The sequence below is a fragment of the Pipra filicauda genome, unplaced genomic scaffold, assembly GCF_003945595.2.
Source record: "Pipra filicauda isolate LSUMZ 115617 unplaced genomic scaffold, ASM394559v2 scaffold33_size4404698_pilon, whole genome shotgun sequence".
NCBI classification, from domain to species: Eukaryota; Metazoa; Chordata; class Aves; order Passeriformes; family Pipridae; genus Pipra; species Pipra filicauda.
The window spans coordinates 3,984,283-4,000,021 of NW_024104465.1; the positions used below are offsets into that span (position 1 = coordinate 3,984,283).

Below are 15,739 nucleotides of genomic sequence, written 5' to 3' on the forward strand. Positions count from 1 at the left end.
CCTACAGGATGTGCTCGGGAGCATCCCTGGTGCATGTGGGCGCGCGGGGCCTGGATCAGCACAAGAACATCGTCCGAGGAGCAGGTCCACACGCTCGGTCACACCACAGCCACGTTTGTTTTCCCATTATTTCAGTTCCTTGTTTGAACGCTGAGTCTCGGGGGTTGGACAGGGCTTGGAGCAACTTGGTCGAGTGGGAGGTGTCCCTGTCCGTGGCAGGGGGTTGGAACAGGATGAGCTTTCTGGTCCCTTCCAATCCAAACCGATCAAAAATGGCCCAAAGGCAAAGGCTCAGTGACTCACCACAGCAGTGGGGGGGGTGGAGGGGGTCTGGCATGTTCTTGCCTCTGAGCAGAAACACCCGATCCTGGTGTAGCTGTTCAGGGCTAGGCTTGTCATTCCCAACGTTATTTGCTTTAACTCTTGGCTAAATAGCCCCAAACAGCCTCATACCAAACCAGCCCTGCTGAACCTGTTTGGAACTGGGGTGCAGGGGAGGGTTTCCAGCATGTGCTGGTCACTGTCCTCCTGGAAACAGGAGCCTTCAAAGGTCTGCAAGCCAGGCAGATGCTGGGACCTGCCAGGCTCAGGCTCTCTGGAAGTGTTTGAGCTCCAGCCAGACCCATTTATGCATTTTCAGTAACAAATCCAAGTGTTTACACTGAATCCCACTCATACGAATGCTGCTATTTTGTTTTGCACTGCTACGAGTAGTAACTGGATTTTACTAATTATTACTTTGGTATTTAACATAGAGGTGGTTTTATTAGTAATTTATTTAGTGTCTTAAAATGTAACTTCCAGAACATTTGTGTTGAGCTTTTGTCTAACCCCTTGTGCTGCATCTGAGGTGTTTTCCCTTCCATTTGAAGGACACCAACCACTGGCATTGAACGGGGGGAATTTCTTTGCTGCTGCTCAGTTGGTGAAATGACAGTAGGAAGCTCCTCTAGAACAGAATGAGTTCTTAATCCAAATGAAACGAGAATGGGGAAGCAAAGCAGCACTGTTCTATTGCTTTTTGCTCCTTTTTTTGCTCACTGATTCCTGTATCCTTGATTTTTCTCAGTCCTTCATCTGCTGTAAAGCCTGGCCTGCAGTCTGTGCTGCTCATGGGGGTGGATGGTGAAGCTCCCAGCCACACTCCGTGTTCCCTGGAGCAGCATTCCTGTTTGCTTTCATTCTTCACTCCCTGCCATGCCTCTTTGTACAAATAAAGAGCTCAGTAAACAATCTAGACTCTTATTTATTCATGGATGTGCTGTTTGTTATTAACTGGCCTGTACTGTACAGAGGGAGGAGGCTGCCCCTATTCTCACCTCTGGTCACCTCACAGTTCCTACCCTGCTTTCAGCAGTGAGGGAATGGGAGGGCAGTGCTGGGGAAAGGTTTCCATGGATGTTTGTTAGCAAGGAGCTGTTAACAGTGCAGTGAAAGCTCATCCTGCAAGCCTCGTGCAGTTACCAGCAGTTCAGTCACGAACCAAAGCTCAGCCAAAGCAGTGTAAGAAGGGTTTCCAAATAAAGAAAATCAGGAATTACTGTTGTAAAGAGCCTTGAAACAACAAGTCAAAAGTACAAAAAAAGCACATTCTCAGTCCTGCTTTCAGAAACAAGCAGCATGAGATTAAAGAACTTTTAAAGCTGGTTATAGTTTTAGAACAAGCTCTGTTTGTAGTGCTGAGCTTCTCTTTGCTACGTCAGCCTCCAGCTTCCTCAGAAAGAGAAGTTGTAATCAGCTGTTACACAGCAATAGTGGCATCAGTATTAAACATATCTGAACCCTCTCCTCATCTCTGTTACTCACAAGAAGATGCAAACAAAAATTAATAAGCTTCACCCCCTGCCTTTCATTGCCTTAGATCTGTGTTGACCTGATCCCCTTTTTCAAGACAGGAAGACTCAAAACTTGGCTGAAAATGTCTCAAGAGTGATTCTGGGGATTGTGTGCCTGATTCAGACTAAACCACAACTACCTTTGAGAATTTCATAGATGATAATGTCACTTTAATGTACAAAAATGCCACAAAATACTTATTAAAACAGACTCCAGATACCACATTTGAAAAAATCCTTGTGTGTGGTGTAACATGTGCTGTACTTTTGGTTTTATTTCCAACACACACAGAGGATCCATCTTACACTGTATGGGTTGAAAGTCAAGCTTTAAGAAAAGCAGCACCTGGGTGAGGGAAGCAGGGCATTCTAGTTTAGCTGGAATGATACAAATGTGATAGAAAGCAAAAAACCCAAAAGCAAATCCCATTTATTTTACAGTCCCGGACTAAGAAGCAGTAGCATAACAAAACTTCAACTGAAAGTGCTCAATGTTCTTTAGTTTAAATACAAACCCAGAACAAGTCAGCTTGAAAAATGATTATTTTTACCCCTCCTGTAACCTGTGAAATGCTTAACAGAAGACAGGCACTGCCAGACAGCTGGGTGTGTAAAGGCAACAGCACTCTTTATTCCCACTGGAGGAAACACCCAGGGTTTCCTCTCCTACCTCCAACCTTGTCAGGAGCTCAACACAAGGATTATTCCCTTTTTCCCCAACTGTGAGAGTCACAGTAATCCCCTTTTCAAAGAAAGGTGCAATTCCAACCCAGCCCACTGCTCCTGTGCAGGACAGTCCCTGCTCCTGCAGCACCCAGGAAGCTGTTTTTAGGGAATGAAGCTGTACCAGAGGACACTACCAGTGTGGAGAGGCCAGTCCTAGTGCACACTGAAGGAATTTTAATAATTTCCTATGTAAAACAACGGATTATTGGTTTAAAATAGGGTTCCAAGTTACCAACTATCCTACTGGTTATGATCAAGTCCATTTTATAGTGATTTTATACTGGTTAATTAATAGCTGGTCACCCAGAACTGCCCTGTTTAGCCTGAGGAACAGGAGCAGGGTTAGGAGCAAGCTCAGAGCAGGGGTACCATAGGTTCCTCCACTCCTGCCAGCCAGAGCAGAGGAATATTGCTCACATTTAACAACTGTAAGGCTTTCCTGTGGCTGTTCATCGTGTACTTGTGGAGTGCACTTGAGAGTCACAGTGTGAGTACTGTAAACACTGACAGAAGTGCAGATAAAAGAGCTACAAACATCCTGTATGGCCAAAAACCTGAGGAAAGCTGGTTAAAACTGACCTGGGAATCGTTACGAGACCAGTTTTAGGAGCACAGGCCTAGTGGCTTGGTTTAAAATCAATAAAAACATTCAGATAAAAAAATAGATGTATTCACATGAAGGATGAGCGCTGGGGTTTTAAAAAGCAACACACGTTTCCCTTCCAGATGACAGAATTAAAACTTCTCTTCCCATAAGGATACAATAAAATCTCACCTGGATTCTTTTCCTGGTTGCATTTAGCACCCACACTCAGGCACACACCAAGTGATCCCAAAGAAGCACCTGTATGTATCCCATATTTTCTTGCTGCCCTCTGACCACGGGAACGAGCTGGTTTGGAATCACTGCAGGAACTGCTGCTTTACTGGGCAGATGGTCCCATTTGAGGATCTAAAATTTTACTGGCTATTTGTTTTGTCCTTTTTCAGAAAGCACTAGTTTTAATCTGGAGCTGTTCAAGTATAAAATTATTCCTCTTAAGCAGGAGCATGTGCCCAAATCCCAGTAACTAGAGGAGAGAGAACCACATATATAAACAAAACTAACAGAAAACATCTGTCAGCATGAAGAACTACCGTGTGTGTGTGTAGGCAGGGAGATGCTCTCTGTAACAGCTGGAAGAAACAGGCAATGGCTTTGAATTACTGAGAAATAATGAAGCAGATGAGTATTTCTTTGGTAAGTAATGAAGTTTCCCTCCTGAACTCCCCAAAAATCAGGTTTTCAAGCTTTACTGCAATCCTATATCCTGATGCTAAAGCAAAACTTCCATCTGCTCTTCAATAAATAAGTTTAGATAAAAGCATTTCCTTCAAAGCTAAGACTGCACTGTTGAGGAGCCAAATGCAGAGTCCTGTGATCTGAAACTCCCTCAAACAAAGATAAGTCAGCTTTTTGTAGCTGCTGATGCCAACTTAAAAGGCAGGTGAAATGTTTCCTTAAGCAATCCAGGAGTGGTCTTTAGACTGACAGCCCCAAAACCCTTCAGTTTTACACAGATTTGGTCATCCTTACTTCAGGAGGTCACTGAGGAGTTATTTTTCCACAAGAGAAAGCTGTAGCACTTGCTGAAGCTCTGCATCTTCCTTTTCCTGACGCTGCTTCTCCTGCTCCTCCTGCTCCCGGACAGACAATTCCATGGCAAGCTGCAAGTCTTTCTCAAAGCTGGAAGGTTCACTGGGGCTGCTGCAGTGGGAGCTCCCCGAGCTTGTCATAAGGCTCTCCTGCAGTGCCCTGATGGAGAAAAACAACTCTGATAAGTAAAAGAGACAGAGCCAATGTGACATTTCCTGCACTGATCCTTCCCGGCAACTGTTTTAGACCCACAAAGCTGAAAATCTCTCCCAGAAGACAGAAAGCAGCTTGAGGATAAGAGAGCAGCTGTTCTCACATCTGTCAAACTTCCAGTGTCAAACCTGCTCTTTGAAGCTTTCATAGATACAAACAGTTGTATTTTCAATGGGCCTCTAAAAGCATCCTCGCCCGGTTTAAAGGCAACATGACTTCCCATGTACAAAAGAACCCAGAAGATTCAGTTCCTGGTGTGCACAAAGTCTGCAGGAACACCTGACAGACACTAGAGCATATTCTCATGTGTCCATGAAACACATGTTGAGTTTTTAAGGATTACATGAAGACTTTGAAAAGAAAGAAGAGCTGCCCTGAGGATTGCAGCATCTAACAGTCAAACATTCAACCCAGAGGGATCAAATTCAGAGCAGAACAGAAGGACTGCGTTTGTTTGTTGGGTAAAGAAACTGTTGTGTGACCACACCAGTCCCACAGCTGGGAAGAGCTACACTACAGAAACCAGGGAGGCCTAGTTTGGAGTCATTACTTCCTGGAAAAGTAAAAGTTGGAAGAAGCACAATAAGAGACCTCAGGTTCTGTGCATCTGCTACCCACATAAACAAAAAAACCTGCCATACTGCTTCATGCTACTGAGGTGGGTAGCACCTGTCACTGCTTGGCTTGATGTGAAAAAAGTTAGTTACCTCTGATACTGTATATCGAAGTCCTGGGAATATGCAACTGTTCCATTGGAATCTGCCCCCAATTCCTACAGATGGGGAAAGACACAATTCCACAGCAGTTACCAGATCTGCAGAGCAACTCACCGAAAGCCACCCTTAAATCACTCTTATTTCTTCTTTGAAATACATGATTTTCATCTTCTGAGGTCTTAGAAAAACAAGTCCCACACTGGTTTCCTTCAGCTATATCTGCACCGTCCTCGCCAAACCTGTCACTGCCCAGATTCCAGCACACTTACTTTACTTCCTCCAGATTCCAACAAACTCTGCTGGATGGCAAACTGCATGATCTCATACTCTTCATCCGGCACGTGTATGTTCCTGCCATCGTCCTGGACGTGGTAGGACTCTGGGATCTCAAACACCGACTGGTCCACCTCAAAACCAGCACCTACAGAAGCCAAACACAGTTGCAAACATGGCAGAAGTGTTATTTCTACAAGTTGTGACATAAAGAATTCTCATGTTTATGCATAATGAAGTGCAAAAATCCAGAAAAACCACTTGGCTAAATACACCAAGAGGCTTTGAAAGCCTGTGGCAAACCAAAACAGTGCAGAGTCCTTTTTTTGGATGATGTGAAGTGATACACCTAATAAACCCAGGGTGCAGCAGAGCACTGAGGTGCCTGAACTCTGACAAAACCAGATGGGGGTGGGGGGAGCTGCAAAAGATAAATTCTGCAGTGGCTCTTCTGAAGTTATTCCTCATGAATAGATCTGCAGCAGCTCACAGGACAGAGGATCACTGGATATATGCAGCTATGAACATCTTACTCAAATGTAATCCACTTCTTTCTGAAGTCACTTACAGCAATTTTGAGTTCTGCTTCCCACAGCAATAACCTGCACCAGAATTTACAGCTCAAAATACTCAGGAGAGCTGTCTGGAGCGGGGTTTGGCAGGCATGGAAGGGGCAGGATGGGTCAGTAGGATCAGTGTCACACAGTGCAGCTCCCCCTCACCTGTCAGTGTTTCATTCCCTGCCATTCCTCATCTCTCCCCTCAGTACATTCCACTGACAGAGATGTAAAAGATGAGATCACTGCCCCTTTCCACTCCGTACCTGCTTCACACTGTGCACCTCCAGCCATCTGTGAGGAGCTTTTCTCAGCTGTCCTGCAGCTGTTGACATTTGCAAATGTAATTCGGGCATTCAGCACGTGAAACAGGGGAATTTCTGTAAGAGAACAAGATTTCTGTCAAAAAGAGAACTCTCACTCACTTCCACACCTACATCAGACCCTTACATGTTCATGGGATATATTCTTGTAATGACAAAGCACACAGTAACTCACTTCACCAAGAAGCTGCCCTTAGTTATTCTCAATCTCTCTCTAAATCTTGTATTTAATAATAAGATTGGCAAATTTAAGGCATCAAAGTTAAGAGGAAAGGGCTGGCAACAGCTCACTGTCACTGAAACGACACTGTCTTTGAAATTATATTTCTGTACTGGTCATTCAGAATTTACGAAGATGCTACAATAAAAATTGCTAAATATTACCAATTTTGACAGGAAATCCGGGTGGAAAGTCCAGAGTGATGAAATCCCTAAGTCTGGCAAAATGAGCACTAGTTCTGGCCATCAGGTCGATGATTGGGGTGACTTGTTCCGTAAGAGACAAGGGGAACTTCTCACTCATCCACAAGGTTGCTTTAAATCTGAGAGAGAAAGTAGCATAAAAACATCCTAAATTCACAGTTTAGGAACACATGCAAAGCAAAACAGGCAGTTGGGCAGTAACAGGAGATTACTAACAAGTTACAGCACTAGTCCAAATGTTTTCTTTGACTCAGTGGAAGTAAAAATAGATTACAGCTGAATACTTAAAGGTCTTATGATTAATTGTGAAAGCTGGGAAAAACCACACTGGATATTTGTAAACGTGGTTTCCAGAGACTAGATAACTGGGAAAAGACAAACCAGAAACAGTTAAAATGGTATTTCTCACTTCTGTGTTCGAATGGTGACTTCCTTTGGTCTTCCTATGTCTCTGCCTTTCAAATCAAATTCTGGGTCAAAGTATTCCTCCAGAGTAATAGCAGTGGGATTGTTGGTTGCAGCACACTCTGTTGTCTTGGTCGTACTCTGGAAGGAAAGAGTGGGAAAAAAACCAACTCAAAAAGTATAAAAGAAACAGACAGTGGCTACTACAGGAAACTTCCAAGTTACCTCCTGTGAAGTAACTCTCCTTCTCTATTTTATACATTCTGTTTTATACATTTATATATTCTACACCAGTGACACCAGCCATAAATACAAGTTGTTATTAGACTAGTTTCTACTGAGGGTAAAAATCTCCAAGTATTTTAGAGACAGGAAGAATCTACTTAAATATTTTGAAGCTGGAAACCAACCAGAAACACACACAGGAGCCACAGCATTTCCAGACCCCAAATCCTGTACTAAAGGCAAAACTCTGATGAGGTGTTTGAAACTAAAGTCTCTAGATCCACGTAGTTTTCCTCCAAGAAGGAGGTACCTGCTATTCATCCAGAACATTTGAGCGCTTAAACCAAACAAAAACATCCGTAGGGGAAATTTAAACCTCATAATCAAAATTGCTGCCAAACTAAGGAAACAAGGGGTGATTCCACACACCTGGAGATCCTACTGGGATGGATTTCTGTGCTGCAGTGACCTGTGCTGACATCAGACACTCACCTGAGCACCATATTCATGCTCCACTGTCCCCAAGAATGAGTCCAGGAGGTTCCTGTCAGCTTCAGCTAACAGGAGAGAAAACAAAAACACTTATTACTATTAATTAGCAGCAAAATGTGCATACAGGCCAGGTTAACAGCCAGGCCTCCAACCCAAAGTGAAATAAGTTGTTCCTATTTCCTGTGAGTTTTGCCAGGCAAGCCCAGGACCTAGAGCTGTCAGTATGAAATAGGTACAATACACAGAATAGAGGCAAAGATTTTTTTAGTGGTTTCTATGATTAGCAGACACCTATATGATTCCCAGTGTCTCACAGTGGCCCCAGGGTAGGAGAACTTCCATACAAAGTTACTGGCTGGTTACCCTGTACTCTAATTTAAATACCAGAAGAAATTAGTGGACCAAAATTAAACAAAAACTCCAAGCAAACAAGGCCTCTGTGAATTTTGTAACTGCTGCCAATGCAAAGTACAGGCAGGAATACATTCCAGAGCAGAAAAGTGCAGCCTTTTAAAACTGTCAATAAACTTTCAGCAGTTTTGAAGGGCTTTGCTTTCCTCTAAATAGAGCTGGGATAAATACAGGTTCATTTGTAGGTTAGGGGTTGAGTATTGAGCTCCCTCAGACATATAACACAGGAAAGTAAAGCAAAGTCATCAAGAAAAGAATTTCCCTTGTCTGTCTGCTCAGTTCTTCTGCAGTCACACAGAGAAGGTATCGGAGAGCCAAAAGGTTCTACTTGTTTCCAGTTGACCTATGGGAAAAATACCTTTATATCTCCTCTTCTCCTCCTCTGTTAAATGTTCCGTGCGGATTCGTGTGACCACGTTCACATTGTTTGCCATGTAGACCTTGAAAAAACACAGGGACAAAAACCCAAGCAGCATCACAGGTTAAACAAGTGAGTTTTCTGCAGTAAAACACCCTGTGCACAAAACTGACCTAACAAACCTCAAAACTAGGCATTTCCAAGCTTGCTGGAAAGAAGAGATTTTACAAGGGAATGGAGAAAGGAAGTCAGATGCTTTTTCTAAACAGAGATCACTTAGATCACTTATAAGACCTCCCAAATGATATTTAGTGAGTTTAGTTCTGCAGGAACATTAATGAACCCCCTGTCCAACTGAACAGTCCTGCACTCTTATCAGGAAAAGCCTTCACACAAATGTAAAAGCTACTCAGCATTTATTCTTCTGCTGAGTGAAATTACAAAATGTAATTCATTGCACAAATTCCCAAACCTGGAGTAAACACAGACTCGTGAATCAGGAAAATTAAGTTTTGTGATTCTGAACTCAAATTCCTACCACAGTAAGGCTGCTAAAGCTATTTTCAGAAATACTTCACTGAGTTGAAATCAAGGACAAAACCAGTGTCAGATGGAACCATTCTAAACAGCTGTGACTCAGGGGCAGGGGCTAATTCATGAAGTCATGATGCAACTCATGGCATCAGGAGGCTGCTGGTGCCTTGCAGTGCTGTTATTAGAGAGTGCTCAGGGCACTTCAAGAGGTTCCTCATGTTTTACACAGTGAAACAAAGACAATGTTCAAGAATGAGTTAAGTGTCAGTTTTTGGAAGGAAGGAGTGCTGGCAGCTCTGCTGGATCTTCTGTCCCTCTTCTCCCCTCTTCAATCCCCCCTCTCCTCTATACCCTGCTGACATTCCAGGCTCCAAACCCTCCCACAAGCCTGGCAGCCTGGAAGTTCCTCACCCCTGCCCAGTTCTGCTGGCAACACAATACATCTCTCAATGGGAATTTTTAGACCTGACATATTCAGGAAATACAGGCAAAACACAACCCCACTTCAGATTGCTGTTAAGGCCTCTTAGAAGAACAGAACAGGCTTTACCTTGGCTTCATAACCACTGACACCTTCTGCTTTTTCTGTCTTCCAGACCCAGAATCCAGATGTGGTTCTGACAAGAAGTGAACACCATCAGTGTCTAAACAGCTGCATTTCTATACAATCCCCAAACTGTTCTTCTAAAATTGATTTCAAACAACATTTGACAGATTATTAACCCCAGACAACTGGATAAACGTGTAGTAATCAAGGAAGACACGCTATACACATTTATTTAAAGCATTCATGAGAGATTGGACTTATCAGCCACAAAATGCAAGTTCTTGTCCAATGGTTTCGGCACATGGATTTGGGTGAAATGGAAATTTGTAATGAGCCATTAACATTGAGTTAATGATCCTAGAGGTATTTTCCAACCTTAATGATTTTATCTTGTTACTATGATAAACTGGAAGCTTTCTGCAAATGATTACTGGGAACTTTCTGCCAAGCAATAGTAGCAAGTTCACCAAATCAAATTTCTTTATGTAACAGGATGTGAAGTTCAAAGTGATTTCAAATCTAGCCCTAAAAAAATTAATTCCAAAGGCTTTTGAGTTTGTTTTTAAAGCTTTTTTTTCTATTATGACCATCCATAATCTCAAAATTTTAATTTGTTAAGAGGAACTTTATACCTTACCTCTCAAAAGCAATGTTTTTGGTATCAAGGCATGTGCTAATAATTGGAGATGTGAGGCGTCTTTCCACACCTTTTCTGTTTGGTGTCATCGATCCCAAAATCAAACGCTTCATGTGCTGGGAAATCTCAAACTTCTCTGTCATAACATACTTCTCGTCATGGTTGATCACGATGACCTCTGCCCAGCCCCCTGTGTCTGTTGGAAACACCACGTTTCAAGTTAAAAACCTCACCATGAGCGTTCCAGAATGAAAAGCTGGGGATATATTGTGTATCAAACGCGGGTGGGTGTCACCTCACTGTATTTGCACTCAGCTGGGATCAAATTGGAGCTGGAGCTAAAATTATTTTTTATTTGGAGGGGAACCCGAGTAAAATACTGAAGTCAAATTTTAGCCCTATCACCAAATTTTTACCTCGTATTTACTGAAAGAAATCAAGCCATGACAAACCAGTATCTCTGTGAGACTCTCGTGAATATACATATAAATCTCACAAAACTCAGCTTCAAGAGGTCATTTTGTGCAAAATCAGATTCTTCATTGTGCTCACACAGTGCCTGGGGACCGGAGAGGCTGAAGTATTTACCCCCTCCCTTGAAGATGACACTCCTCTTGCCCCTCTCCCAGGTCATGTTCTCGAAGCCCAGCAAGGTCATGTCCACGCGCAGCTTGGCCCCGCTCTTCCAGATCCGGCACACGTCGCTCGGGCACACCCTGGAGAGCAGGGGCACTGCAGGGAATCAGGAGACAGGAGGAAACAGGAAACAGTCAAGAGGTGCAGCACAGAGGACTCCAGCAGCAGCCACATCCCTGACACAGGATTGCTCAGCCCTGGGATCATTATTCCAGAGGGGGCGAGATCAGGAACAACCAGCTCAGGGACAAAACCCACCTAACTCAAGCAAACACTTGTTGAGACTAGAAGATGTGAAGTGACATAAACCCCATCTCTAGCAGTCTAATAGTTTGATATTTGGGATATCTAATCAGCTGTGAGGCTCAGTGTTCATTCCTTGAAGAGAAAAGCAGGTACCTCCCAAGGACCCTGTGCATCCATAGATGAGATGTTATCACTTAGTCATGGATGGCCAGGGACAGGTAAACAAACCCCAAGGAAAGTCTTCAGCAACTGCAACAGCTAAACTCTCAACTAAAAAACAACCAACCCAATAAACAGGAAACAAAGAATAATTGTGCAACAAAAATACAAGAGGTTATTTTGAGAGAGAAAAGAGGAGGATTCTGAGGAGCAGATATTTCCCTGTGTATTTTGTGGGACATTTGTAGCTCATTTCTGCAGCTTGTAAGAGGTAATGAGGAGCAGGATTATTCTTACCCCAGCTAGTGAACTCCCATTTCATTTCCACATAAAAGTCAGGAGTCTGGAAAAGGAAAACACTTGATGAATACTTCATAAAATAGTTCGACATTCAGTGCAGTGTTTCTCGTGAGCATTTTAGATAAAGGAAAACAAAAAAAGAGCAGAAGTGGAGAAATGCTAAGTGAATGCTAAAACTGAAATTGAAACTGGCAAACACAAAAGCCACTGGCTGCCCCTGCTGCTTTCTGGGGGGCTGTTCTTCCTTATTATACTAGAGAGGCAGCAACACCTTCCAGATTCAGCCTCCAGTGTTGCAATCCTTAATCCTCATAACTAAGGATTTCAAAGTCAAGGAAAAGCCTCCATCTCCCTCAGCACTATGGAATACACAGGTTGGAACAAAACACAGTTACCCAGCTGACTGGAGTTCACTGAACTACTTGAACGAGAATAGCAGTGAATTCAGTCTGGAGTGAGAGGTTTACATGAAATAATTACCTCATTAATTTTCTGGAGTAACTCAGGAACTCCTCCAAGGGTCATGAAGGCCTGCTGGTAGTCTCGATGCTGCAGGATCATCTGGACCATCTCTGGATCCCCTGTGCTGACAGCCTCGTGCAAAACTGAAAGAAACACAGACACTGCCTCGTTTCACTTCGCTTTCTGACCAAGATCCGCATAACAGCAAAAAATACAGCATGTGCTGCTGAGAAGTATCACCCTGGGCTCCTGCTGCCCAGGCTGGCCTCACCTGTCCATCCCTGTGCATTCTCCTTGGTCACATCTGCCTTGTGCTGCAGGAGGACTCGGGCAGACTCTAAGTAACCCAGGGAAACAGCCAAGTGCAACAAGGTCCGGCCCCGCGGATCCCGCTGGTCAACATCCTGTTGGGTGTCCCAGAGAGGAGTAATGCAGCTCATCAGGGCTTATACAAACACAGTGCTAATCCAGGAGTCAATATTCCCTGGCATTCCCACGCACCCGTTCCCAAACACTCCTGCACTGCCCTTCTGCAGGGCCATCTCGCTTCCCCACGGAAATAAGACGAGAAGCAGAGCGGGGCCTATAAAGGGCACAAAAACATCACTGTGGGACGTGAGTTCTCGTTGATGCTTCTCATTTCTTTTTCTGTCATTATTTCCCCCCTGTCTCCCTCCAGAAGGGTTGTTTTCAGGAGGAGATGGGAGTTCTAGTCCGTGTCCATCACCCCACAGACAGCCAACAGCCTGAGACCCCACAGAGGGCTTAAACTGTACAACAAAATGGGGGGAAAGGGAGGGAAAAAAAAGCAACAGGGCATACGACACAGATTTTGGACAGCACTCTAGGAGAGGACAGAAGCAGATGGTGTTTCACAAAGCACACACAGCACAATGAGGAGTGAGGGCATTCTCTACAAGTCACTAGAACAAAAAATTAACTACATAGGCACAAACATCCAAAACGTGCAAGCACAACATACTCATACCTTACACATTTTTCACTATTAGCTTAGAGATTTGAAACAGAAGAGCATCTATAACTAAAGGAAAAGGGGAAAGTCAATAGCAGAATGAGAAAAGAAGGTTATTATGCACGTTAACAGGGTTATCTGACAGCAGTAAGTCAGAGTATCACACACAGAGTGGGGAAAGCTTCAGTTTAAAGCATCTTCACTTCTGTGGTGGAACGTTAATTAATTTGTTTTCCCACCTCTTACAGCTCCAACACCTGCAGCACCAACAAGGAAAGGGCCCTAAGGGTGCCCACCCCACTGTCTTTGCTGCTGTTCCTGGTCCCCACAGGCCCGACCCCCGTTTGCAGCTGCTGAGTGGCTCCAATCCCCTCACACGCCCCTCCGGCAGCAGGAAGTTTATCCCAAGGAAGCGGGAGGAAAAATATCTTTGGAACACTTTAAAAAAAAAAAAGGTGTTTAAAAGCAGATAAAGGATGTAAGAGACAGACACGTCCCATCTCCACACGCTGCTGGTTTCCTCAGGGAACGAAGGGAGGAGCAGCACTCCCCAGCTGGGAGCTGCTGTGTTTAATGGCAAACCCTCCCAGGTGAGAACGCTGGTGAACAGAAATAACTACACAGGAGCGACGTTCAAGTGAGGTTAAAGAGTTTGTTAAGGCATAAGATTAGATAAAAAGTGACTGCATTCCAAAGATCCTCCCAATGCAGGGCAGGAACATGCTCCAAGCAGGCATTAGTAACTCAGGTGGACGTTAGTGCTGCAGGTGGACAGCCAGGAGGTGGCACAGCTGGTCTGGGGCTCATGTACTTGTGGTGTCAGGTAGAATTAATTAACAAGCTCTGCTCATTAACTGCACCCCACGCTACTCCCTGTCAGAGCTTTCCCACAGCAGGAGGGCTTTTGCTGCTCCAGCTCTACTGCAGCTTTTCAGGCCATTTCCTTACGTCATTATGTCCCAGAGAGGGGACAGCTTTGTGTTTTCTACTCTCCAGCATGGAACAATGATCCATTTTTTATTTTTTTTTTTACCAGAGATGCTGAAAACATTCCAGCCAGTATAAAAACTCTGCCACCAGTCTTGGACAGCAACAAATCTATGAGAACTGCTGGTGCTCAGCAAGCCAGGGGCTGGTTTGATCTTTGGCAGTGGCACCTTTGCCGAAGGTTGACTTCCCATTGGGATAAGCAGCATTTATTATTTTAATAAATAAACTAATGTCCATCACAGCTGCTCTTCTTGAGCTGTTTCAGGGACTCCTAATTCCTTCTAAAGAGCTTCTCTGCAGCTGCACTGGAATGCTCCAAGCAGAGCTTTACAGATGCAAAACCAATGTTTACTATCTAAAGTCAAGTATATTCCTGAGCCTTCCTACATCGCTTCCACACCACAAATAAACAGGCAGAGCAGTGCAGGGATCCCTCAACACACTCGGCAGCACCACCAAGGTGCTTCTCCCTGGCACGGCAGTGGGTGGGGAGCACCGAGCCCTGCACTGTGCAGGAGCTCTTTGGGACCACTGCCCCCCACCCCCCGTGCCCGGGCCGCCCTTACCTTGTCCTGCAGCTCCTGCTCCAGCCGCCTGTAGTCGTTATTCCAGACCAGGACGTGCAGGGGGAAGGCGCTGTCGGCCCTGCCAGGGGAGCTCATCCCGGCTCACACGTGGGCAGGGGGAGCCGGGGGCCCTCACTGGATTCGGGAGACCCCGAGTTACTCAAGCCCTGAACCCCTGCAGCTCCTCCTCTCTCCCGGCCCCTGTGAACCCTTCACCCCATGCAAAACCCCACCCCTGGGGACGCCCTGCTCCTGGGAAACCCCCCCAGACCCCACTCTCGGCACGCCTGGGGGGCTCCCCTGCTCCCGGTGATCCTGCTGATCCCCACACTCTTAGGGGTCCCCTGCTCCCGGGCAACCCCCGGGCCCGAATTCCTGAAGATCTCTCCTGCCCCTGAGCGCCTCCTCACAGCCCCCTGCTCCCCAGGGTCTCCCCCGCTCCTGGGGTCCCCGCTGCCCTATAAACTCGGGGGTCCCCTGCTCTTGAGCACCCCCCTGCAGCCTGAGGGTCTTCCCTGGGGAGACACCGCCCCAGCCCGAACTCTTGGGGGGGGTCTCTCCTCCCCCTGAGCACCCTCACACCCCCCGCTCCCGGGCTCTCCCCTGCCCCGGTGCCCCGCACCCCTCACTCCCGGGATCCCCCCGCTCTCCCCCCTCAGCCGCCCCCCCGTCCCTCCAGGGAGGCCGGGACGAACCACAGCGCGGCCGGCGCGGGGGGGAGGGGGGGGCTCCCCGCAGTCCCCCTCGCTCCGTCGCTACCGGCGAACGCACAGAAAGCGGAAGCTGCTGCTCCCCCCCCCCCTCCGCGGGCGGGTGGATGGAACGTCCCGCCCGCAGCTGTCCCACCGCTCCCCGCGCGGAGGGGGTGGACGGGCAGCGCGGCGTTGGGGCGGACGCGGCGCTCCGCGCTAGATGCCCTCCCCCCGCCTCTCCCCGGCGTTGGTTTCGCCCGCCCGCCATGGCGGGTGAGGGCAGGGCTTGCCGGAGAGCGGCCTCTCTCTCCAGGCTCCCGGAGCGCCAGTCTCTCCCATCCTCCCGCCGGGAGGACGTGGCGGGAGCGCTCGGCGCTGCCGCGCTGAAACAGCGCTCGATCTGA

At 46.2% G+C, this 15,739-nt stretch overlaps 1 protein-coding gene across 3 annotated transcripts; it reads right to left on the reverse strand.

Moving 5' to 3' along the window:
• Nucleotides 1-1,989: 1,989 nt before the first annotated feature.
• On the reverse strand, nt 1,990-15,486 carry ANKRD13A (ankyrin repeat domain 13A). Of its 3 annotated transcripts, none has more exons than XM_039384215.1 (16): nt 15,339-15,486; nt 14,644-14,778; nt 12,386-12,518; nt 12,133-12,257; nt 11,650-11,695; nt 10,900-11,043; nt 10,312-10,507; nt 9,678-9,744; nt 8,594-8,675; nt 7,825-7,889; nt 7,112-7,248; nt 6,664-6,821; nt 6,223-6,336; nt 5,396-5,547; nt 5,118-5,182; nt 4,158-4,356 (listed from the first exon to the last, which is right to left on the reverse strand). In XM_039384215.1, the coding sequence occupies exons 2-16, from the start codon at nt 14,737-14,739 to the stop codon at nt 4,158-4,160; spliced, it is 1,779 nt and encodes a 592-aa protein (XP_039240149.1). In that variant the 5' UTR covers nt 14,740-14,778; nt 15,339-15,486. The 3 variants fall into 3 exon arrangements, with proteins under 3 accessions (XP_027567035.1, XP_039240149.1, XP_027567037.1); XM_027711236.2 differs by lacking the exon at nt 15,339-15,486 and adding an exon at nt 13,103-13,156 and having other exon boundaries at nt 14,644-14,727; XM_027711234.2 differs by lacking the exon at nt 15,339-15,486 and having other exon boundaries at nt 1,990-4,356; nt 14,644-15,183.
• Nucleotides 15,487-15,739: the final 253 nt, after the last annotated feature.

Coding starts and splice junctions, on each gene's coding strand:
- ANKRD13A (XM_027711234.2), bottom strand. CDS start 14,739: ATGAGCTCCCCTGGCAGGGCCGACAGCGCCTTCCCCCTGCACGTCCTG. Junction 8,676..9,677: donor TCAGTGGTTATGAAGCCAAG/GTAAAGCCTGTT, acceptor TGTTTTTTCAAG/GTCTACATGGCAAACAATGT. Junction 5,183..5,395: donor TGGAATCTGGAGGAAGTAAA/GTAAGTGTGCTG, acceptor CCCCATCTGTAG/GAATTGGGGGCAGATTCCAA.